We start from the raw sequence: 25,895 nt of genomic DNA, 5'->3' as shown, positions 1-25,895 counted from the left end.
CATACAAATGAAAGAAATGACACAACTGCGGTCATACAGCTACAATAGGTTTTATATACTACATACAAATAACCAGAAACCATAGGAGACATTAAGGTGGGGGCAGTGAAATAAAACACAGTACTGGTTGAAAGACATGTATAATGTAAAAAAAATATATTTCAAATAAATGCTGTTCTTTTGAACTTTATTCATCCAAGAAACCTGAAGCACAAAATAATAATAATAAATGTTTTTTGAGCAACAAAAATTAGTAAATTCAAATGACTTATGTAGGTTAATGTGACACTGAAGACTGGGAATATAAACCATAACAATAGTTCACAATATTACTATTTTTACTGTATATCTGATCAAATAAATGCAGTCTCGGTTACCAAAAAAAAAACGACTGATTTCAAAAACAAAAAACAGTACAGACCCCATGCTCTTGAATGGTAGTGTACAGTATATTATTAAAGTTCATTTGAGAAGAACTGCTCAAATCACTGTTTAAAAATGCGGTAGTGTATCATACTTGAAATTGAATAATGACATTGTTGTTTGAATGAATGTTGGACATTTCTAATCACTAACATTTAACATTTCGGTTTAGATTTGTAAATGAGTTAATACTCTTCAACAGACCCTCTGGATCAAAACATCATATAGACTAATTGAGAAAACACATCAAACACATAAAACATCAATTCATTCTTCAGCATGAGGATCAGTGAGTTTCACCTCATCAGGGCAGTAAGCACATCCTGGTCCGATCTGGATACATTCTGAGCAGGTTTTTGCCCCGGCAGCAGTACAGCGGTTCACTGTGTATCGCAAAAAAGCATATTCAGCAAATAACAAAGATAATTATGTCTTCCCTGAAGTTGGCTTTAAATGTTTTGGTCTTCTTAGTGTTACATATTTGGGAAACCGTTGAATTTCACTGCTTTAAATAAAACATTTAGAGATTTCCTCTGAATTAATTCAGTTTTTCTAAACAATTTTTGCTATAACTTTAAACCAACTTTTTATATTTAGTGAATATACCTGTATGAAGTCAGTTCTCCTAATGTTCATACCAAAATCATGGTCTTGTTCCAATGAAAACTACAAATTATCTTTCTGTTGTTATTTTTAACCATACATCTATTGTTTTATCATTTAAATATCCTAATAAACTTTTTTTTGCTTAAAAAGGTGAACCGTACAGTTATTATTTAAAATAAATTATACTGGACCTGACGTTTTATTATTTAGTGAAATTACATATACACACATATACATATATATATACACACATATACATTTATATATATATATTAGGGGTGTAACGGTTCACAAAATTCACGGTTCGGTTCGGTTCAATACACTGATGTCACGGTTCGGTTCGGTACGGTTCGGTACGTTTTAGATACAGCAAAAAGAAAAAATTGGCAGATAAATTTCCTTGATTTTTTTAAAAATGTTTTATTTATTAAAACTAACAAAGTATGTGTTTTTTTTTACATTGAACAATGATGGAGCTATTCTTTACCCATCTTCTATGGTGTTTTCTTAGCAGCATACTGTATAAAACAAAAATAGCTCCTTATAAATTTTTTTAAAAAAATTAAATGTAATATTGTTGTAGTGGTTATGAACAAATACAAAGATGTAACTCTTTTTATATGGAACTCTATAACTCTTTATATTTAGTGTGTTTTTACTCAATTGGTTCTCTATTTGGGCTTATGTTTTTTGGAACAAGCAGGAATTACGGTCTGTCTGAAATGGGCTCGTGAAGGAATATTGTAATGGGGCTCAATTACATTAAGCATGTTCTTAAAACCTGCGTTTTCCACTACAGAGTAAGGTCTCATATCCGCGGCTATAACGTAAATGCACCATTCGCTGCGGTGATGTCCGTATACGGAGCCCGGGACGTCACCTGTAGGAGAAAAAAAAGCAATCCGTGGCGACGGTTTTGCAATCCGTCCCCTCAGTTTATAAACCGTACTCACGAATTCATAAACTGTTCACTCGATTTAACAAATCGTGCCCACGGATTAACAAACCGTGCCCACGAATTTCCAATCCGTGCACTTAGATTTTGTAAACCGTACCCTCGGTTTTTGAATCCGTACCCACGAATTCATAATCCGTGCGCACGCTTTCGCAATCCGTTCCCTCGGATTTGTAAACCGTACTCACGGATTCATGCAGCAAACTCCTACGTGTTAACATACAGTTTTATTGAATATTATTATGTGGAATAGGTTTACAGCAAAGTGTCTTAAGTGATTCTCTATCAAGTGTAGTACGAGGTGGAATACAAAGATTTAATAAGAAAGATGCGCATTAAAATCTTGTTCAATTGCTGATAATCTATAATAGCACTTGATTATTATTGTGCAATAAACCTGGCATTGTGACTGACTCTGGAGTAATTTTTTCCTCTTTTGTAAGTTATTTTGGATAAAAGATTCTTATGCATAACCTGTTTAATAATATATAATAATGATACAAATAAAAATAAAGTTATTTTTTATAATTTTAATTTGTAGGCTAAATAAATGAGTACAAGACAGTAAAAATATTTGTCATAAAATAATTTGTGAATTGCTTTATTTTTAAATAACCTTTGGACAGTTTTGGAAATGCTTGTGTACAATTCTTTCTTAACATGAAGACTTATTTTTGTGATTTTATTATACTAAGCTCCACCCACCTCACCCCACCTGCCGGAGTTAGATGCATGTTTCACTGTTAAGTGTAAAATGCGTGTCAGTTTTCAAATCCGAGGGAACGGATTGCGAAAGCGTGCGCACGGATTATGAATTCGTGGGTACGGATTCAAAAACCGAGGGTACGGTTTACACAATCTAAACGCACGGACTGGGAATTCGTGGGCACGGTTTGTTAATCCTGGGTACGATTTGTTAAACCGAGTGAACAGTTTATTAATTCATGAGCACGGTTTATAAACTGAGGGGACGGATTGCAAAACCGTCGCCACGGATTGATGTTTTTTCTCTCCTACAGGTGACGTGCGGGGCTCCGTACCGAGCCTTCAGCGCGTACTGAGTGAGCGAGCGCCTGACTGAGTAGCCTAACATAAACATATAAGTTGGTGTTTTTTTTTCTTCGGGGGTGTCAGGGGCATTGCCTGTTACGTCGTTTGGGTTATTGGGCTACCTTGTTGAACGCATAACATTATATTTCACACACCTTTTTTATTTTCCAAATTTAATTAATTAGTCCAACGAACCGTTCGGTACATAATGCGTACCGCGTACCGAACCGAAAGCCTCGTACCGAACGGTTCAATACGAATACGCGTATCGTTACACCCCTAATATATATATATATATATATATATATATATATATATATATAAATATAGCATGCAAAGTATTTGGACAGTTAAAACTGTACTTCACAGTATTAGCAAACAAAACATCACCCCAAATGTTATCATATATATTGTTTATCATTAATGATTACAGTCAGCAGAAAGTAATCTGGTGTTTTAACGGACTTAGCATTGCTTCATAAGTAAAAGTGTTTGTAAATGAGATTTGAGGTTTAAGGGGCTTAAGAAGAGTTGATGTTCCCACCCTCATTAGCATGGCTGGCTGTCACAGCGAGCATGAGAACGTAGATCCCCACAGCGAGATGCAGCGCCCATCCTCCCATTTCAGTCTGAAACATAAATACAACAATAGCAAGATCACACATTTAACATGAGGTTAAACATAGTGAACAGATGCCACACAGATACACATGAATGCATACAGAGATACACACCAAAAAAAAAACTGATCATAACTGAACTGAGTAATTCAAGGCATGCGAGACATGTGCCTTGGTAAACACCACAATACATTCAGCAAAAACCTCATAATGACCAGACACACTGCAGTGGACATTCACTTGAAATAACAGCATGTTTGTGTGTGTCTATTGTCCATTACAACTACCGTACACTTATCTAATCTACAGGAGAATTGCATGCATCTCAGCTGTTACATCTGCGCTTAAATAAATAAAACAGAAGCAGAAATCCAATCCACTTTTCTCTTGCTTTTTACTCACTCCCTTTTTTTCTCCCTGAAAACATCAAATAAAAGTTGAGCCCATTTCACCCCCCATAAATCTGTTAGGAAGAGGAGGACAGCGAAGAGGAGGAACAGACCAATGATTCCTCAGGAATTCCTCTCATATCCTCTACAGATGCACACTGACACTGGGAGAAAAACAGTGGAAAGTTTGAGAACAACTTTTCATATACTGTATATATATTTTTGTGTATTATACTTTAGTCTCATTTTCTAATATAATATTTTATTGTGCATAATTTAAAATAACTTTCAATTGATATATACCTTTTGTAATTAATAAAATTATATACATTTATTAATTTAATCCCTTACCAATACATGCTGATTAGAATCAGGACACATTCTTAAATGTGTCAACGCACATACTATATGCACCAGACTGACACTGCGTCACTTCTCACTGGTTTTTTTTTTTTTTTAAATAGTTTTTTCTTTTCTTTTTTGCAGCATTTTTTTCATTTTTTTATTTTGAAGCCCTGCATTTTGTTCTATCCTGCTAAGCTCTATCCAGGACACAAAACACATTCCCTGAACACATCCATCTGCACTGTCTGCTAATCTTGCAAAATTTGGTTTGGTGAAACTTATTACTTGTAGTAGCAGCTGGTGCTGAACTGACTGCAGGTTTGCAAAATCCATCAAGTTTCTAATTCAGGTACTTGTTCAGGTACTTTGAATATGTAAATTTTAATATATCCTATGGCATAAAAATCACTAACTACACAATTTAAATACAATTATTTTTTTTTTTTACATTCTTTAAATAAGTGTTTCATGTTCAATTGAAATTACAAATTTTATCCCTCAAAACCTTCCCCTAAACCACCAAAATACACAAAACAGTATAATCCAAGAAAACAAAACATGTTGCTTAAACCTAGTGTTCACACATCCTTCAACTTTACATTCATATATAACTCTTCAAGTTCATATTTTGACCAACATCGCTGGAATTTCGCTCCAGGATGAGAGAAAACTCAAATCACATAGAAATATTACTGCTCCTGAGACCTAAACAGCATGCTATTGTGAATTTGATTGGGCCTGTGCTAAACTCATAAATGGGCATTTAAATCAGGCTTAGTCATACAGACTTTTTGCATCAGTGAAACTTTGAGGAACAACTTATTTAGAGCAAATTTCTTCTAACTCAGTAAAGCTAAACACAAATTCAACTAAATGTAAATCAATGTGAGAATAATAATGACATTAAATACCATAATGAAACCTAATAGTCACGATATATATACATACAGAATGATCCAGACACAGATGTGAATGGTTACAAATGCATAACACCACCGAACAACATTCAAATCAAAATGAACAACTGAAAATGAATGATGCAGCTTCAGACACTCTTTTGCAAAAGTGAAAACAACCAGCACTTTCTTTTTATCTCTCATATACGTTCATAAAGATTTAGTGGACATATTTTAGAAGATCAAAAACAGAACCAGCTGAATAGTAGTGTGCACAATTTAAAGGCCTAAAACAAAGTGATTAAGAAATATATATATATATATATATATATATATATATATATATATATATATATATATATATATATATATATATATATATATATATATATTGATTTCGCCAGCCACAAACATCAGCTGAAAAACAAGACAAACAAAAAGAGACAAGCAAGTAAAGAGGAAAGGGGAAGCAGAGATAAAAAAGAGCCTTAAATACATGCATGACTTTGAGGCTTTGCAAAAAGATTGTTGATCTCACAAACCTCTTAGTTTGTTGTTTCCCAATCCAAGTCCCAGAGCCCAACAACAAACAGCAAAGTTCTCTAAAAGAAAACCCTTAATTCTCTCTCTTGTTTCCAATGATTAACCGAAGAGGGAAAATAACCTGCTTTCCACCTGTTTCTTCACAAATCCAAACAACAGGGAAACTATTTGTGCTTGCAGGAAAAAGTTCCCTTCCTACCCCACTTGGGGCAGTGCACAATCGACTGAATATTCCCCCCCAGAGACGACTTGTGTTTAAGAGTGAATGTGTGTCTGGTCCCTCCTCTTTTGCTCAAGCTGTTCAGGTGGGTCACAGGCAACACCGTTGCTTTCTTCCGCTGGCTTTGATAGTCCACAAGATCGCTCCACCGTTCTTTCTGTCCTTTGCTCACTCGCTCTCTGCACATTCCTTTAGCAGCACCCTCACCTGTGTGGATTTGAGAATGACAGGCCAGAGCTCCTCTCCGAGGGGGAGAGGAAAAGAGTGAGAGAGAGAGGGAAAGAGTCAAGAAACCCTGCCCTTGCAAAGGAAGGTGCCAGGCAGATTTATTGCCTGCGGGGTACAAAAGAATCACTGCCACACTCATTTCTGCACATGGATACACAGGTACACACATGAACACGTGCCTCGTCACACTTTAAGACGATGGAAAGCGACCAACTAAACTCAGATATATGCATATCAAACAATCTGACAGGCTTCACACACTCAAATGAACTCAACAGCTCACACAGAGCATTGCCTTTTAAGTCTTTCAAATGTCACTGCCACTAAAATGTGCCCTAATACAAGAGGGAATAGAAAAAGTAAGGAAGCTAGAAATACAGTGAAGAAATGGGTAGAAGGAGAGAGAGAGAGAGGTGAAAACATGCACTCCTGTGGAGCAGGAACAAAGCAAAAGTTTCCAGAAAGACCTTGATTTACAACTTATAGATCACATGAATATAAACGATAAATATAATGATAGAATGATTGATAAAAAGACAGAATGATTGATAGATAGGTATAGACAAGACAGATATATTAACAGACAGAGCCATAGAACAGACAGAATGATAGATATAACAATAGAACAATCAACAGACAGACAGACAGACAGACAGATAGATAGATAGATGGAACTTAAATTATAGAAAAACAGACAGAACAACTGAAAAACAGATATAACGAGCAAGAGACAAAAAGATGGAGCAATTAGAAGAATAAAACAGCTAAATGACTGATAGACAGACAGGCAAATGATAGACAGTTAGACAGACAGACAGACAGAACTCAGTCAGAAACAAGGTGTATGCTTCCCTGAGTAACAATCAAAAAGCCTGGCACGCAGTGTAACATTAGAAAGGGAAGTGTGTGGTACAGCTGTCCCTCAGGAATTACCTGTGAACAAGATTAACTGCTGTTATTGCCATTTCTGTCTGCCGGACATCAGAAAAGTTCCAACTGCATTTCCTCACATGCTTTCTTTTAGATCATTTCTTTAAATTAATGTACATGAAGCATTATTTCTGGCCTTCATATTCAACAATTCATATTCAACCTTCTTTTGTTTATAAACACTGAATTCATACAGGTTGCACAAATTAGCACAAATTAATCGGCAATAAGTGACAAATATTACATGTTTGTGCATTTAATGAACAAATATATCATTTTTTGTGTACTATCTTCTGAAATTTTGGACACAATTTTCAAAATAAATATAATTTATGGTCAAGAACATCCCTCTCAGGATTTCCCTTTCCAACCAAAAACAATCACCTATGGTAAAGTTGCCAGTTATTGTTGTTGTTACTGATGCAATCCTGCTAAAATCATCTCTCACAGTGTACAAAATGAAAATGTATTTTGTTTTCTTTTTAATTATTGAGTGTCAACCTCAAAAGGTCATAAAGACGTTTTGCAACCAAAATTTGAGTCATGAATAAATACTGTTTATTGTTAAATTACTGTTAAATATTTTGTAATTTATCAATTTTATAGTAATAAACACTAATACCAAAATAAATAGCCTTCAACAAAATACATAAAAAAAACTAATTGCTTATTTGGTATTTAATTTTATGTTAGATGCCAGTTCATAAAACATGTTTGTCCTCTCTCGGAATTTTGCTTCCTTTAAAAGAAAAACGCATGCCTTAATCATTCTAAGCTTTCAGGATCAATTGCTGAAGACAAGTGACTAATATCAATTTACCATGGTAATCTTTCTTGGCAGGATGGTGAACTCATCAGAACACAAACAAGCACTTCTACAAATAAAACAAATATTATTTCCCCCCTTCAGCGGTCAAAACCATTTCTCTCAAGGTTTCTCTTAGCAAATCCGACCACCCATTAAGCACAAAACGTCTGCCAACAGTATAGCGCGGTTTTAAAAACACTTAAAGTATTACAGACAAGTTTGATTTGCTGAAAGTAATTCACCTCACCTCACACACGAGTTCTGCTGTCGCATAAAACAGTCAGTCAGCGCGTGACAGAACTGCGAGCTCCTAGAAAACATCTGCTGGCATCTTTGGCGCGTTCCGAATCGGATTCAACGTTATGTGTCATACGTAGAAACGAAAGATTTAAAAAAACATGCATTTTTAAATTCACATTTTCCTAGCACTTGCTAACGCCCTGGACTGCATTACGCACATTTTGGCAAAAGCTCTTTTGTGAGGCGAACGGAACCATCAATTACATGACAAAAGAATCACTCAGAATGTAGCCTATTTATTTCTTTTGAAAGCAGTCCAAAAACTACCAAATAAGAAGAGCTACTCTAAAGAGCTTATGAACGTTCAAATGTTCTTATGGTCAACTTATAGGTTCTAGGCTACTAGACTTAACAACAAAAAAAGTAATATATATATATATATATATATATATATATATATATATATATATATATATATATATACACACACACACACACACACACACATAACCATTTGTTTTAACCATAAAGGCTTATATTTGATCAAAACTACCATCTGGCAGGCCAGTAGGACAGAGGGGGGCAGGAAGAAATGACAAAAGCGCTGAAACAAATAAACTTAAGCATACCATAAGATGTCTGCTAATCAACTGAAATTAGATAAAAGCATAAGTAGGAAACATTTATATATAAATTAAAGTGAAGTAACGTGGTCAATTATAGAGTTTTTTTTCTAATAATTTAACATGTATTCATCAAGGATACATTAAACTTATCAAAAGTAACAGTTAATACCTTGAGACAGTGTAACTATTTCAAATACAGGCTATCCTTTTGAACATTCTTTTAATCAAAGAATTCTGAAAAAAGTTTCCACAAAATAAGCAGTGCAACTGTTTTCAACTGATAATAATTTAATTATAATAGTAGTATTGTAAATTATAATAGTATTTCATAATTCTGTATTTTTGATCAAATAAACATAAGACACTTATGCTGAACAGAAGACGCTTTCAAAACCAAACAAAAATATAGGCTACTACAAACCCCAGACCTGTGGATGGTAGTGTATATATACACAAACAAACTGTCACTTAGAGAAATGTCTACATAAAGGGTAGTAGGTTTGAACCCACAACCTTTTTATTACCAAGCCCAGATCTATAAAGTGAAAGTGACATGACACTCAGCCAAGTATGGTGACCCATACTCAGAATTTGTGCTCTGCATTTAAATGAGATTTGTGGGATGCACATCCAGGGCACGAAGCTCCCGTTCCACCACATCCCAAAGATGCTCTATTGGGTTGAGATCTGGTGACTGTGGGGGCCATTTTAGTACAGTGAACTCATTGTCATGTTCAAGAAACCAATTTGAAATGATTCGAGCTTTGTGACATGGTGCATTATCCTGCAGAAAGTGGCCATCAGAGGATGGGTATATTGTGTTCATAAAGGGATGGACATGGTCAGAAACAATGCTCAGGTAGGCCGTGGCATTTAAACAATGCCCAATTGGTACTAAGGGGCCTAAAGTGTGCCAAGAAAACATCCCCCACACCCATACACCATGACCACCAGCAGCCTGCACAGTGGTAACAAGGCATGATGGATCCATGTTCTCATTCTGTTTACGCCAATTTCTGACTCTACCATCTGAATGTCTCAACAGAAAACCGAGACTCATCAGACCAGGCAATGTTTTTCCAGTCTTCAACAGTCCAATTTTGGTGAGCTCATGCAAATTGTAGCCTTTTTCCTACACTGGTGGTGGATGAGGAGATACCCCCTGACAATGTAAGCGCTTTGAGTGCCTAGAAAAGCGCTATAAAAATGAAATGAATTATTATTATTATTTGTAGTGGAGATGAGTGGTACCCTGTGGGGTCTTCTGCTGTTGTAGCCCATCCGCCTCAAGGTTGTGTGTGTTGTGGCTTCACAAATGCTTTGCTGCATACCTCGGTTGTAACGAGTGGTTATTTCAAAGTTGCTCTTCTATCAGCTTGAATTAGTCGGCCCATTCTCCTCTGACCTCTAGCACAAACAAGGCATTTTCGCACACAGGACTGCCACATACTGGATGTTTTTCCCTTTTCACACCATTCTTTGTAAACCCTAGAAATGGTTGTGGGTGAAAATCCCAGTAACTGAGCAGATCTGGCACCAACAACCATGCCACGCTCAAAATTGCTTAAATCACCTTTCCCATTCTCACATTCAGTCTGGAGTTCAGGAGATTGTCTTGACCAGGCACATACCCCTTAATGCATTGAAGCAACTGCCATGTGATTGGTTGATTAGATAATTGCATTAATGATAAATTGAACAGGTGTTCCTAATAATCCTTTAGGTGAGTTTGTGTCTATCTATCTATCCATCCATCCACTAGGCTGCACCACCACATTCCCAGCAGATGGTTTTAAATATAAATGACGGAAAATGCCACCAATGAACCTCATTCCCCAGGATTTCTTAGCTTGAACAAAAGTTTGAATGCCTCAAGCTCAAAATGGAAATGCATTGGGAGAATATAAATCAGTGATCCATCTTGAAAACACACACCATCTTCCAAATTTAGCACTAAAAACACTCCTCCGCACTACCTGAAATTACTTCATCCCAGAGGCAGATGCTTTTAGATTTGGGGGAGGAGAGGAGAAAAAAAACGGCGTGATTAATGAAACAATTCAATAGATTTGCATTTATACAAAAAAAACATTTATTTTTACACTGCTGAGCAACAGAGAATCCAGAGTCATCTTAATATACACATAAAAATACCTACTTGCATTGGTAAAATAAAAAGATAGAAATGGCAGAAAATAGACTTGCACCAAAATATAAGACCCTTTGTGTCTTATAATAAATGCAATAATATAGTCAATTAGTTGTAATAAGATACTGAAAGAATACTCTGGTGATGATTAATTGGTATTCTGTGTACATGGCCTTTCCAAAACATAAAAATGGAAACAGACTATAGAAAGACCAGACAGGGCATCTATCAAACACTGAATGATTTAAAAAAAATAAAAATTAAAAAAAAATATTCCCAAAGAAAAATGTAATTTGCAGAAAAGTTTCATATGTCTGACATGAAAGGTAGGTGACTTTACTGCAACAGGCAGGATAATTTTTACATACACAAATTATGAATTAAAATGGAAAACATCTGGCAAAGACAAACCAATAAGTTTAAATCAAAGAATCAACCAACAGATAAACGCATTTGAAACAGCTAGTCAAAACCGAGCACAGAGATGAATGATACAATTATGTCATTATAAAACTATATGCAGAATTTTCACTTTCTGAAAATGAGATAAACACCATCTATTCCAGTTGCCAGACAGTTAAAACCATCTGTTGCTCAACTAAAAAAAAAAAGCATGTAGCACTGCCATTCACTATCAATCTGGCAATCTGAAGTGAAATAACCCTGCCTTTTTTCATTTTATTGCTTAGCTTTTTTGAGAATGGTTCCCACTGCAGAGATGACTGTGGTCTTGGTGCCGCTGGCTGTTGTGGTCACAGAGACGACTCCAGGGAGGGTGGCAGTGGTGGTGAGGAGGGCGGGTTGTGCCAGGGTCACTGGCACTGCTGAGTCCCATTTGCTCTTCCTCTTCTGAGCATCTGCTAGGTCATCAAACTCAGACTTACTATACTATAAACAGACATTAGTAAAGTGAAGGCTGTTGCCTATGGTGTTTTTACAATTAAAGGGGCTATATGTAGAATTCAGAAACCCTTGCTGTTAGTGACACCAGTGACTGTAAAAAGTACTGCAGCCAGCAACTTGTTTGGTCAAGCTTGCACTCGAGCACATGAAACATACAAAAGACTGAATGTGATTTAGTGACTCAAAAGTCACAGATCTTCCCAGCAAACAATCCCGAGACCTTCACTTAAAAATCCAGTCCACAGGCTTTCTTGACAGCCTAGGAAGCTGGGGAAAGTCTAATTTTCCTTACAAGTAATGAGGCAATAAATAAAGGAATAAATAAACATTTTGTATATATAGCCCCTTTAAGGTCTTTATAAAAGACCACATTATGTCACCCAAAAATTAACAAGAAATAAAGTGGGAAATGGAACAGATCTCATTTTGGTCCAAATTACTTTTTGATCAGTATACTTTTTACCAGTACTGTTTTTTTTATGGAACTGGTTCCACTTTAATATTGTATTAAATATAATTACACATCATATTTATTTACTTGAAAAAGAGGCTAAATAATTTACATACAGAAAGATTAAATATACTATTAAAGTATCTGATCAATATTAACCATTAAAATATTGTTTCAGTAATAATGAAAAGTATTAACAGGCTATTATTATAAAGGACTAATATAACTTATGCATTTGGTGTACCTGTGGAAGTCGTGTTTGTGGCCATAGCTGCTGCATTAGTAGTGCTGCCTTTCTTGGTGCATGTCACAAACTCAATCTACAGACATATGGGTAAGAACAAATATTTACTCTCAGTGATGTTGTGGCCCAGACAGTACAAACAAATGTTTTAATATTATTATTATTTATTTATTTATTTTTGAGTGCCTCAGGGCTCTAACCTTGGTCTTTTCCTTTTTAGCTTTTTCCAGCTTGTCCATCTCCACTTTCTGAGCTTTGGCTGTGGAGAGAACAGCACACAAATGGTTAACAGATGTAGTCAATGCAATCCATATGAAATGTCAAACCGAATTTAAAGCTAAATTTACCTAGTGCCTCATAATATGAATCCTCTGACCAGCCATGAGGATCAAACATGTCCTGTGAAGAAGTAAACAAATACATTTTGCAACAGACATGAATACAATGTATGGTATTTATGTGGTATTAACAGGTAAGCATTACACTTACTTTTGGGTAATTGGTTCCAAGTTCGTCAATACCACAGAACTGGATAAGCTTCTCATAAATACTATAAACACAAACACATGATTAGGTTGCAAACAAATAAAACAATATCAATAGGTAATTTACTTCCGGTTATGTCTAGTGCACAGTGGATCATAAACACTTGTTATCTCCAGACCTGGGGTTGCGAAACTCTTTCTTCTTTTGAATATGGCTGTTTGTATCAAAATCTCCATGAAGCTTCCTCTCGTAAAGTTTAAAGATCTTTTCCTACAAACAGAAAAGGGAGTCGTTATTTTCCCCTATCATTACTGAAATTAAGTGCATGTGTGATATTGCTAAATTAACAAACTCCATTTTAAGCCTATTTGAGTTCATTTTAAATGAAAGAAGTGCTGTACAAAACAAGACAAAAAAAATGCCTCTTTGCTCCAAGTGCTGCGAGACACCAAGAATGAATAAAGTCTTTGTTTCAGTGTGAGCTTTTAGAACTAGAGGGTGATTTTTGACAACCAGTCTCCAAGGATCACTAGTATTCCATAACATTCCAAGTCGTCAAATAAATGGAAAAGTTGTTTGTTGACAGTTAAGAGACTAATGTTAGTTAAATCTTAGAGAATTTACTACTAGTAAGTTCACAGGAAGACAAATTCAGATGTATAAGGGAATGAGGATCATGTCTTAACAGTGAAAAAAAGCATAGCCACAGGGACATGATATTCATCAAGACATGGAAAAGCATAGCCCATCTATCAAAACAAGGTTGTACTGTAGTGTGAAAACCCCACCTATGTTCACCTGTCCTGATAGCTCATGAGAGAGAGAGCTACAGCAGGAAGTAGTTTGACAATTAGGAATTTAATTGATTAATTAATCACATACTACATATACATACACACATATACATATATATATATATATATACATATACACATATACATACATATACATATATATACACATGTATATACATACATACACATATACATACACATGTATATACATACATACACACACATACATATATATATATATATACATATATATATACACATGTATATACATACATACACATATACATACACATGTATATACATACATACATACACACACATACATATATATATATATACACACACACACACACACACACACACACACACACACACACACACACAAAACTAAATTCTAATTAAATGTGTTCGAAAATGATCTTGGTATCAACGTGGTTTGACAAGGAGCAGTCCAATCAAAACAAAGCAGCTGAGAGAATGTTTTTCGCTGATATATGGCCAAAAATAAAAAATGGCACAATCTATATAATTTTAGCATCGGATTCACAAAAGTATTTATACAAATTAAAGTAACCGTGATTAGACTGATGATCACTTCATTTAAATAGTTGATTTAAGTTCAATATACTATCTCCAAAAATAAAAATGGGTAATATTTTATGCAGTATTTATTTAGCTTTGTTATTTAAAATACTTTTGTTTATGGTTGTTCATGTCAGTTCACATTGCAGTGCAAATGCCTAAAAAAAAAAGTTATCTTTAAAGGATCAAAAATGACCTGAACATGGGTTCACTGCAGCAGTCTTTAACACAGCTTGGTAAAAATGTGACTCCTGGAAATTGCACAGCAGCCAACTGATCAGATTAGAACTGATTTTGGCCCACTCTTGTCATTGGCAATATGCATAAGCCTGTGAATGGTCAGTGGTCAAGCTATTTGATAGCTCAGACTAGCATCTATCAAAAAACAGGCAAAGTGAACAAGTGCAGTCAAGATTTCTCTCATTGGTGCCCATGGCAGGAGGTTAGGAACATCTCAAACAGGATATAGCAAACCATCTCACCTGCAGATGACTGGAACAACGCCCAGGAGGTTCAGGAGGAATTTTGATCTCATCAGGAGACATATTCCGAACCTTCTCTGAAAACTGTGCTGTGAAAAAGAAAAAATACTCAAAGACAGCAAATACATCTATACTGTACAAAATGTTGCAATAGAGTAATGACAGTAAGTCATACATAAATTTAATTTACAAATCTAGTTTGTTTTATTAAATTAAAATGTATTCATTTAGCAGACGCTTTTATCCAAAGCGACTTACAGTGCATTCAGGCTATAAATTTTTACATATCATGTGTTCCCGGGGAATCGAACCCCCAACCTTGCACTTGCTTGCTTGCTAGCACAGTGCTCTACCAGTTGAGCTACAGGAACACAGATTTGTACATTTTCTTTATCACAAATAGCACATGATTAGAAATGTAAGTGGAAGTGACATACAGCCAAGTATGGTGACCCATACTCAGAATTCATGCTCTGCATTTAACCCATCAAAAGTGCACACAAACAGCAGTGAACACACATCCAGAGCAGTGGGCAGCCATTTATGCTGGGGTCCCCGGGGAGCAGTTGGGGGTTCAGGGCCTTGTTCAAGGGCACCTAAGTCGTGGTATTGCCGGCCCGAGACTGGAACCCACAACCTTAGGGTTAGGAAACATACTCTCTAACCACTAGTCCACGACGTCCACGATATATTTCAACATATATGTATTTAAATAAATAAACAAACACATAAATAAGCCATGCCTAAAGAAAATACTTCTCCCATCAGTTGTATGAAATTTCCAAACATAAACATTCTGGATTCTTTATGCAACTTTAACCTCAAGCTACATTTCATTTTCACTTTTATTTTTTTAAATGACACTGAACTGCTACTTCAATTTGGTAGGAATTTGCAGAAACGATTTTCCACCCCTTAAGCTAGAAGCATCTATCAGACATCTCTGGAGAAAATTACCAGGAAATGGTATTTGTGGTTGCGTACACACGCAACAGTGAACACTATTCAAATTATACTGGTTAAAACAGGCCACTGCTGAATTCTCTTCTCTCTGCCTCTCTCACACCTGGGCATGTCTGAGGCAGTGACTGTGGCCCTAAACATGCCTCCGTTTGTTGAAACAAGGCAAGGAAGGTTCTGGGTGGGGCCTTCTAGATGTGGCACTGTTCCCTAAGCAATGCCCAGACACACACACACACACACAGACATAAACTTGCAAAGACAAATGGAAACTTGCAGAGTTACTTCGGAAAGGTCAAACTATTTTTCAGCCAGAGCTGCCTTACATAAACTGTACATTTGAGAACAACCCTGTGGCAAAACAGACCATGCTGTCCTGTACTGTAGTTATGGTTCAAAATTTTAGACTAAGTATAAAAAGTTGAAGTTATAAAACTCGCCCGGAGAGAGTGCGGGCACTTAAAACGCGTCTCTCCTTTTGCTCAAACTCAACTCTCTCTATGCTCACGCACTATATATTAATTATTTTCACACCTTTCTATTTCTAACGTTCTCTGTTCACATCTTTTACCACGTGCAGTGTGTGAACGCTCTAATCCATTAACATGGGCTAGGAAAAAATACCCACCAGACAGTGTGTGAGAATCTGTAAGTTATGTAGGCATATGCCCAGTCGGTACTGTCCTCGCACTCCATTTAGGCATGCTGCATTCTGATTGGTTTCGGATAGCATACTGTGGGAGGTCGGGGGCTGCTATAAAGTGATTTAGAAAACACGCATGCTCAAATCGTGATCTTATAACAATTTTGATTAAATCGCACAGCCCTACTTGTAATGCAAAGTTTCAGACACTGTTTAGAGTATTGAAAAATTTGAGAATAATAAGACTGTGTATTTAAAGGCTTTACTGAGGGAAATGACAATAAAAATAAAAATAAATTAAAGGAGTCATATGATGCTTTTTTAAAGATCATTATTTTGTGTATTTGGTGTAACAGAATATGTCCTTAGTTTTACCATCAGTTCAAGCCCAAAAGGGGTACAGTCGCATGACAGACACAGTGGCTAATTTACATGCACACAAATAATCCATTTGTAATCGGATTGACAGCTCAGATGGATTGAAAAAGTTCATATAAACACCTTAAACTGAACCGATTAAGCTCGATCGGAATGAAATTTTGATCCGACTGAAGGGGGTGGTTTATTCCTCTTCTAAAACGACAGTGCATGTAAACACTCGATCGGATTGAACCAAGAAACTGAAAGAACTGTGCATGTGCAATAATGCAGAAATAACGTAATGACATATGACTCTCACGGAATGAGCAGCTCTTCCTTTTGAATAAAGAATACGGGGAGGAATTATTATGTGTAAACAGTGAGAAACTCTATATGTCACTTTCACTTTTCACTATTTAAGCAGTGTGCACATGTCTAAAAAATCTATTCCAATTTGAAGCTTGTGACGTGCACATCAATCCGATCACTTTATGTAGATTCATCAATCGTAATGAATTCAGTCCGACTGAACCAAAAGTGTGCATTTAAAGCCTATGATGGAGCTTGTATGTGTTTGCAGTACACAAGCCACGGACCGTTAATACAGCTGACTCCACCGTGTGATTGTCTCTCTCTCTCACAGACAGCGAATGCACGCGCACAAACACACAAACGCGATACGCAAAACTCTGCATTTGAACATAAACATACAAAACATATTTAACAGTAGCTGTTTCAGAAGCGGCAGATTGTCGTAGCAAAGTCAGAATGATCCTAAATGATTCCTAAATGCATCTGTTTTAGGAAGGCCAAATAGTGTGTTTGCTTTCGCCTAGATACACATAGCATCTCCCTGACATGACTGCTTCAATAATAACTGCAGTTACTGAAACCACGCCTTTTTTGTAGCCCCTTTCACACTGCCATTCCGGAAAATACATGGGTAAAGTGTTCCGGCAATTTTTCCTGGGTCGCTAGATTTTGCACTTTCACACTGCCAGTGATTACCCGGGATATGTGCGTGCTTTCACACACAACCCGTAAAGATCCCGTAACGACACGTGACATCAGGGTGTGACGTCTAATGTACGAGTCCAAAACGTTAGGCACGTTATACTTTCACTGAAGCAAGCGAATGATTTCGGCGTCAGTTACAGTTTGCACATATTTTTCAGTTCGTGAACGTTAATCTTCCTTCAAAACCGCCGGTAAAAGAGTCACACGATAACACGCGTCATCACTTAAACCCGGCATTGGATCGGGCTTTTGTTCACACAGGCTCGCCCCGGGTCGAACCTGGCAATGTTACTAGGTCCCCGACCCGGGTTCAATGCAGGAATCAATGCCGGGACGTGTTTGCTTTCACACAGAAGGCGACCCGGCAATGTTCCACCAATTTGCTGGGTCCGACGTGCACTGTGAAAGGGGCTAAAGTTAACATTTAGGCGGCATTACGGAAAAATATTTCCACAGTGACATAGACATGTGGTCTCTTCTGACTGCAAGCGACCACTTAGAAACCACCCAGAACACCCTAGCAACAAAGCCAAAACATCAAAGACTAAAACAACTTAGAAAATATAAAAACTTAAGTATAAAGCTGTCAGGAGTGTGACTTGGAGTGTGGGATTATATTTGAGGCTCTCATGGATTCAGCTTCGTGTAGTTGGTCTGAAAAACGTGTTTTATAAAGCATTCAACCTTGTTCTAATAATTACAGTGTGATTAGAGTAAATGTGGAAGCAGCAGGCAGCAAGGGTGTGCAGGAATGTTGGCAAGATGGGGGTCTTCTATAAAGCCTCTAAAAACCCTGCTGCTGCTCTCGAGCCAGATTTCTTATCCCTGACCTCATTTACAGTGTGGATCTTAGCTGATCTTAGAACAGAACATCTCTCCCAATGGGTTGGTTTTTTGTCATTTCCTCTCCATCAAAGTAATTAAGCATTGACTTTAAGTGACTCATTTCTCTGGCATCTTCAGAGATCAGTGTCCTCCCAAACAAGTGGCACAAATCACACACTCCAAGAAAGCAGGACTCCAAGAAACGGAAGGAGGGAAAACTAGGGACAAATCTAAAGAGCTTCTGTCTCCCAACCACAAAGAAAACTTTGATTCTCTGATAAGACCTTCTTGTCTTATGGTCTATTCGGATATTTTCAAATTTTAATGAGAAGGAAAAACAAGACAAAGTGGAACGTTCAGTTACTTGCCCAAGTCACTTGTTTACTGTAACTCCCTACAACCGTAAATTCAGTCTCTGACTGCATCAGAAAGATATGTGGCATTATAAATAATATAACCACAAAGGGAAAGTGTTGTGAAAGAGAGGGAAAGTGAAATGCATTTTGTTGTTTATAATGTTGCATATTATAAAGTTTTATGAAGACTGTACTCCTCCTCTATATCAGGCTGAAGTAATAATACCATATACACAGATTCTGACAAAACAATCACACCAGGTTGGCAGGAGCAGAAATACATAGTGCTCTTTTCAAGAAGGCATGATATGGTGCAATCTACCACATTCAAGCCAAGTTTTGAAACATTTTTATTTGAAGATGAAAGTATGATTGATTCATTTTATACTTACCAACAAGCTCATTAGGGTCCTTAACTTCCACTTCTGTGACATCCTACAAAAGAAGAAAAAGAAAAACATGCATAACTGAAAATCAGTGACACATTTTACTTCACATGTCCTAAATTGTGTGTGTGTGTGTGTGTGTGTGTGTGTGTATATATATGTATATATATATATATATATAGCCAAATATTAATCAATTCTAGCAATTTTGACATTTCAGCTAATAACAATACATATTTGTTCATTTAACAAAATGTTAGTGCCCCCTTGTGTCAACTCCAAGTCCAACAACAGCAGAGCTAAGGGATAAACTTGACCATTTTTTTTTTAATCATCACATTTTTTTTCCAATTAAATATTGTGTTAAGAGTATTCTTTTATGCAGTTATGTGCAGATCTTTAAACACTGCTCGCGATTCAGAAATAAAAGGTTTAATCATGTGCTGTAACTTTTAAAACAAAATATCTCTCCTGGAAGGCTTAAAAACCGAAAGTAATGAAATCAGACCCAAAGTGCGAAGCCACTGAATAATAAAACTAGGCAAAAAAATAAAATAAACAAACTACACCGCCATTCTGCTTTTCCATGTCGTGATAAATATCATATCCCTGTGGCTATACTACTCTTGCCATTTCATTTTCATGCCCCTGCATGCAATTTATCAACAGCAAAAACAAAACAAATGTCTGAATCATACAGTCATAAGACACTTACGTAAGTGAAGATTTAATTACTTTTATGCCATTCCAAAACAAACCCATATGCTATTATTTTTATGCAATAGGTACATAAAGATTGTTCAAAATTCCCCTTTTAAGTTTCCAATAAAAATCAAAACACCATATGGTTTTTAAACTACAAGAGAGTGAATAAATGGGAATTGTAGTTTTTGGGTGAACAACAGTCTAAAAGGACAAAAATGAACTCAACCCACATCAAAATAAAAGGCACCATAACTCTTACATTTGTAAAAGTAATTATTAAGCAATCAATTTAATACATTACAAAACATTTTTTTGATGCTCTTATTTAGCAAGCAAGACGGAAAGGGTTCTGTCTTTGGGGTGTGGCTCTAAATATATGCAACATCGCAAGCTTCTAACACTGATTGAACGTGACATACCTTTGCACTGTTACAAAATATTCTATTTCAAATAAATGTTGCTCTTTTGATCTTTCTATTTATCAAAGGACCTGGGAATAAAATGTTTCACAGATTCCCCAAAATACTAAGCAGGTCAGATCAGAATAAGAAATGTTTCAGTTTTGCCAACATGAGAATAAATTACATTTTAAAATATATTAAAAATAGAAAACAATTTTAAACTGTAATACTTTTTCATATTATTACGGTTTTGACTGTAGTCAAATACATGTTAAAAACATTGAAAACATTGTTGTCTCCAAACTTTTGAACACTTTGTAAATTTGAAAAGAATGTGTAACCAAAGTAACTGTGCATAAACCCAGTGTTCAATAAAAATGCATGAAAACATTAAAGGGGGGTGAAATGCTTGTTTTCACTCAATATCCTGTTAATCTTGAGTACCTATAGAGAAGTACTGCATCCTTCATAACTCCAAAAAGTCTTTAGTTTTATTATATTCATAAGAGAAAGATAGTCTGTACCATTTTTTCCCGGAAAAACATGAGTGGCTGGAGGCGTGACGTGTGGGCGGAGCTAAAGAATCACGAGCGCCAGTAGGCTTTTGCGTTGAGAGTGTTTGGAAGCTGTGACACCGCGAGGACAAAACCAACCAAAACAAACCATTGCTTAAAGTCAGATTCAGCGTATATTTATGATCCAGAATCAGATCCAGAGGCTGAAATTTAACAAGAGCAGCATCAGCAACAACGTCTCTATGTGGTATGTACTGAAACTGTATATATTTGATTAGCGGTTTTGGAAAATGACTAAGTTCCACTTTGTCGTCTTTTTTTTATTATTTTTTTATAATTTTTTTTAAGCTGTACATGTGGAAAGTGCAGTTTGATGACAACATCGCATGTTGTTTACTTGATGTGCTTACGCGCCGATAGCTAAGTTAACAACACAGAGATATTTGAAGCAGTTTTACTCGTGCAGTTTGATGACAACATCGCATGTGGTTTACTTGATGTGCTTACAAGCTGATAGCTAAGTTAACAACACAGAGATATTTGAAGCAGTTTTACTCGTGCAGTTTGATGACAACATCGCATGTGGTTTACTTGATGTGCTTACAAGCTGATAGCTAAGTTAATAACACAGAGATATTTGAAGCAGTTTTACTCGTGCAGTTTGATGACAACATCGCATGTGGTTTACTTGATGTGCTTACAAGCTGATAGCTAAGTTAACAACACAGAGATATTTGAAGCAGTTTTACTCACCGCATGTATTTCCAACACACGATCGTGACCCTTTTTCGTTGGGACTGCATTATCCTTAAGAAATAAACAATGTGCAAACCCGGCGTCAAACTGGGCCTTGTTTGTAAAACAAGCATCTTCGAAATGCAGGGGAACAAACACAAACACTTGCACAACTCCGTTGATGCTCTGTAAAAATAAACTCCATCCACTGGTCCCTTAATGCTGTTTTTTTTTTTGGTAATCTGTGCAGGGTTGTCTTGCCCTGGCAACCAAAAACACACTTCTTTTGTGACTTTTCGCGACGCTCTCGCTCTGATCAGTGAATCGCTCTGATCAGTGAAATGTCTGTGCTCAGCCTCGCTGTACGGGAGCGCGCGCTCTTCCGGCAGACGTGCCCTCAGGACCCATATAAGGAAATTCCGCTCCATCTAACGTCACATAGAGCCATACTCGAAAAAAACTTTCCGAAACTTGTGACAAACCGGAAGGAGTATTTTTGGAACAGAAATACTCCTTCAAACATACAACTTAATTTTTGAAACTTTGTCCATGTTTAGCATGGGAATCCAACTCTTTAACAGTGTAAAAAACTCAGTATGCATGAAATAGCATTTCACCCCCCCTTTAAGGACATGCTGTATTGCTCTGATATGACCCTTCTCTGCAAGTTCAAACACACATGTTGCTCAGTTTGAGTGATGCTATGTTCTCTTAGTTTGAGACCAATCATAACATCACAATAAAGAGGATGGGTAGGTCTTGGGTTTGATACCCTGAACCCCAGAGCAGTCAGGAAGGGAATTTAGGTGGGGTCAAATACCTTCACATCATCTTGGGTCCGCTCCGAGTCTGACTCCTCTTCTTCCTATGAAAATAAAAATGAACAGGGTCAACACAGCCAAAAACATAAAGAGCTCCCCCATCAGGTATACAAAGTTTCAACCATAGTGCTCTGAGAATAACTGGAGATTCAGTTGACTGTGACATTTTTTCTGATTTATTTAATTGCAGCTGATGTCATATAATGGTCCCACAGACAGTGGGAAATAGCATCAATCAAATAATCAGAGTTGAAATGAAAAAAGAGGGACAAACAAAGGAACCTGCAATATTTTGATATAAGGAACATCTGTACTGAAAGTACTTACAAATGACAAATAATCAGAATTACAAGTGCATCTAAAAAAATTAGAAAGTCGTGTATTAAATAAATTCAATGCACACTGACTGAAATAGTTTAAGTCTTTGGTTCTTTTAATTGTGATGATTTTAGCTCAGAAAAACCCAACAATTCACTCTCTCAACAAATTAGAGTACTTCATAAGAAAGATAAAAAATAATTTTTAGTGAATTGTTGGCTTTCTGGAAAGTATGTTCATTTACTGTACATGTACTCAATACTTGGTAGGGGCTCCTTTTGCTTTAATGACTGCCTCAATTCGGCTTGGCATGGAGGTGATCAGTTTGTGGCACTGCTGAGGTGGTATGGAAGCCCGGGTTTCTTTGACAGTGGCTTTCAGCTCAGCTGCATTTTTTGGTCTCTTATTTCTAAATTTTCTCTTGACAATACCCCATAAATTCTGGATTAGGTTCAGGTCTGGTGAGTTTGCTGGTCAGTCAAGCACACTAACACCATGGTCATTTAACCAACTTTTGGTGCTTTTGGCAGTGTGGGCAGGTGCCAAATCCTGATGGAAAATTCAATTAGCATCTTCAAAAAGCTGGTCAGTAGAAGGAAGCATGAAGTGCTCCAACATTTCATGGTAAACGGGTGTAGTGACTTTGGTTTTCAAAAAACACAACGGACCAACACCAGCAGATGACATTGCACCCCAAATCATCACAGACTGTGGAAACTTAACACTGGACTTCAAACAACTTGGGCTATGAGCTTCTCCACCCTTCCTCCAGACTCTAGGACCTTGGTTTACAAATGAAATACAAAACTTGCTCTTATCTGAAAAGAGGACTTTGTTTGGACCATTGGGCAACAGTCCAGTTCTTCTTCTCCTTAGCCCAGTAAGACCCCTTTGATATTGTCTGTAGTTCAGCAAATTCTTTGACACGTCAGTATGCCTTGACCCCAGCCTCTGCCCATTCCTTGTGACATTTACTCAAATTCTTGAATCAATTTTGCTTGACAATCCTCATAAGGCTGCGGTTCTCTCGGTTGATTGTGCATCTTTTTTTCTTCCACACTTTTCCTACCACTCAACTTTCTGTTAACATGCTTGGATACAGCACTCTGTGAACAGCCAGCTTCTTTGGCAATGAATGTTTGTGACTTACCCTTGGCAACTGTCAGATCAGCAGTCTTCCCCATGATTGCGCAGCCTAGTGAACCAAACTGAGAGACCATTTTGAAGGTTCAGGAAAACTTTGCAGGTGTTTTGAGTTGATTAGCTTATTGACATGTCACCATATTCTAATTTGTTGAGATAGTGAATTGGTGGGTTTTTGTTAAATGTGAGCCAAAATCATCACAATTAAAAGAACCAAAGACTTAAACTACTTCAGTCTGTGTGCACTGAATTTATTTTATACACTAGTTTCAAAATTTGAGTTGAATTACTGAAATACATAAACTTTTCCATGACATTCTAATTTATTGAGATGCATCTGTACTAGATCACAGCATTTAATATAATATGTCAGAGTGTTGTCACATTATGGAATAGTTTGTAATGTTTATATGGCACTAATGCTATTAGCTGTAAAGAATAATGTTCATTTAAAACAGATTAATATGTGCATATTTTGTAATTATCTGAAACAATTTAAATAACGTTTGTTTATTTTTTCTACTAATGACAATAAAAAAATGGACAATCAATATTTAAAATCAAGTGATATGATCACACTTTTTTCTTATAATTTGCCTGTTTTTTTGTTTGCAGAATTGTAGCATTTCACCCTTTTATTACAACTGGCTCTGACCTCCTCTAATTAGTGGAAGGTCCATTAAAAATGTAAATTTGTGAATTAAATTCCATGTGATGTAATGGTCTGACACATCTAGAAAAGCCCTAAACTGAAAGCTGTGTTGAAGACTGACCGAATTTCTAGTGCTGTCATCATCACTGTCCTCATTTTCCGAGGGCTTCTCATCTGCTTCCTCCACACGACTCACGTCATCCTCTCCGTAGCTAGCTGACACCAATCCACCATGAGAATCTGACAGGCAAGCACACACAAAAAGCTTTTTTCAATTCCACTGAGGATATGTTTAGAAGTTTAAAAGACTTTCCTGTTAATGACTTCCCTTCCTGATGATATCAAGAAGAGATTCGACATACCATATTAGTTACCATGCTAAAGTTACAAAAATCTTAAAATCAAACGCTAAAACACAATTATACTATATGAAATAGATCAAAATGAGACAGGCTGAATAGCTGAAATCATAAGTAACACAACAGTGAAAGTGTGAAGTACTATGGCAAATCCTATTTTAAACAGTTACGAATTAATTTGATTCAAAATATCACAGATTTTACACAATTAAAATAATTTATACTATAGTTACTAGGTATTGTTACTACTCAAATCCATAATACATTAACATGAGATCTTTCGTAAGGCTAACTGTCGTATCAATTAAGCTTACAAGCAAAGTTACATAAAGCAGCAGAAGAAGATATTCTTTTAAAAACTGTACCATTAAGGAAATAAAATGTGGAACAAACCGCTTTAACATTACTATTTTGTCCTTCGCTGTCATTCGCGCACGTTAACTTTAACGTTACCCCTACACTGACAACAAAGCCGTCAGTATTACAAACTCTTGGTATTCATATGCGTTTCCTAACACTAATAAGAGTTTATACCTTGATCATCTGTGTCTGGATCTGAATCCTGCTCTGAATCATCTCCATAAGCCGCTAGTGAAGAGAGAAGAGCGTTCCTCTTTCTGCTCGCCATATTCAGCACTGGCGCACAATAGTGACGTGAAGCTCTATATTCAGTGTGCGCATGCTCGGCGATTCGGAACGCGCGTCGCGGAGAATACGCAGATGTGTTTG

At 36.6% G+C, this 25,895-nt stretch overlaps 2 protein-coding genes across 4 annotated transcripts in view; both read right to left on the bottom strand.

The window, feature by feature from the left end:
* LOC113049241 (integrin beta-4-like) overlaps positions 1-6,313 on the bottom strand; it is a 32,124-nt gene extending 25,811 nt beyond the window's left edge. Inside the window, exons 1-3 of the mRNA XM_026211412.1 lie at positions 5,827-6,313; positions 3,579-3,663; positions 724-806 (exon numbers count right to left, since the gene is read on the bottom strand). Coding sequence (XP_026067197.1) covers positions 724-806; positions 3,579-3,657 — 162 coding nt within the window. The 5' untranslated portion in view covers positions 3,658-3,663; positions 5,827-6,313. The remainder of the gene's footprint in view (positions 1-723; positions 807-3,578; positions 3,664-5,826) is intronic.
* Positions 6,314-10,947: 4,634 nt separating this feature from the next.
* On the bottom strand, positions 10,948-25,840 carry LOC113049237 (SAP30-binding protein-like). Of its 3 annotated transcripts, none has more exons than XM_026211403.1 (11): positions 25,701-25,840; positions 24,929-25,047; positions 22,694-22,738; positions 19,524-19,566; positions 14,971-15,059; positions 13,291-13,382; positions 13,116-13,176; positions 12,974-13,025; positions 12,827-12,885; positions 12,627-12,702; positions 10,948-11,888 (listed from the first exon to the last, which is right to left on the bottom strand). In XM_026211403.1, the coding sequence occupies exons 1-11, from the start codon at positions 25,792-25,794 to the stop codon at positions 11,707-11,709; spliced, it is 912 nt and encodes a 303-aa protein (XP_026067188.1). In that variant the 5' UTR covers positions 25,795-25,840; the 3' UTR covers positions 10,948-11,706. The 3 variants fall into 3 exon arrangements, with proteins under 3 accessions (XP_026067188.1, XP_026067189.1, XP_026067190.1); XM_026211404.1 differs by having other exon boundaries at positions 10,948-11,885; XM_026211405.1 differs by having other exon boundaries at positions 11,780-11,916.
* Between the last annotated feature and the right edge of the window lie 55 nt (positions 25,841-25,895).

This window comes from Carassius auratus, chromosome 30, assembly GCF_003368295.1.
Source record: "Carassius auratus strain Wakin chromosome 30, ASM336829v1, whole genome shotgun sequence".
Lineage (NCBI taxonomy): Eukaryota > Metazoa > Chordata > Actinopteri > Cypriniformes > Cyprinidae > Carassius > Carassius auratus.
Note: the sequence above shows the minus strand (reverse complement) of the source record. Positions and strands in the feature narration are given on the sequence as shown.

Excerpts from the sequence above, each read along its gene's own strand:
- LOC113049237 (XM_026211403.1), bottom strand. The coding sequence starts at position 25,794 with ATGGCGAGCAGAAAGAGGAACGCTCTTCTCTCTTCACTAGCGGCTTAT. Across the intron at positions 13,026-13,115 it reads TTGGAACCAATTACCCAAAA|GACATGTTTGATCCTCATGG; the intron begins GTAAGTGTAATG and ends ACTTCTTCACAG. Across the intron at positions 11,889-12,626 it reads CACAAACACGACTTCCACAG|CAGATGCTCAGAAGAGGAAG; the intron begins GTACACCAAATG and ends TTGATGACCTAG.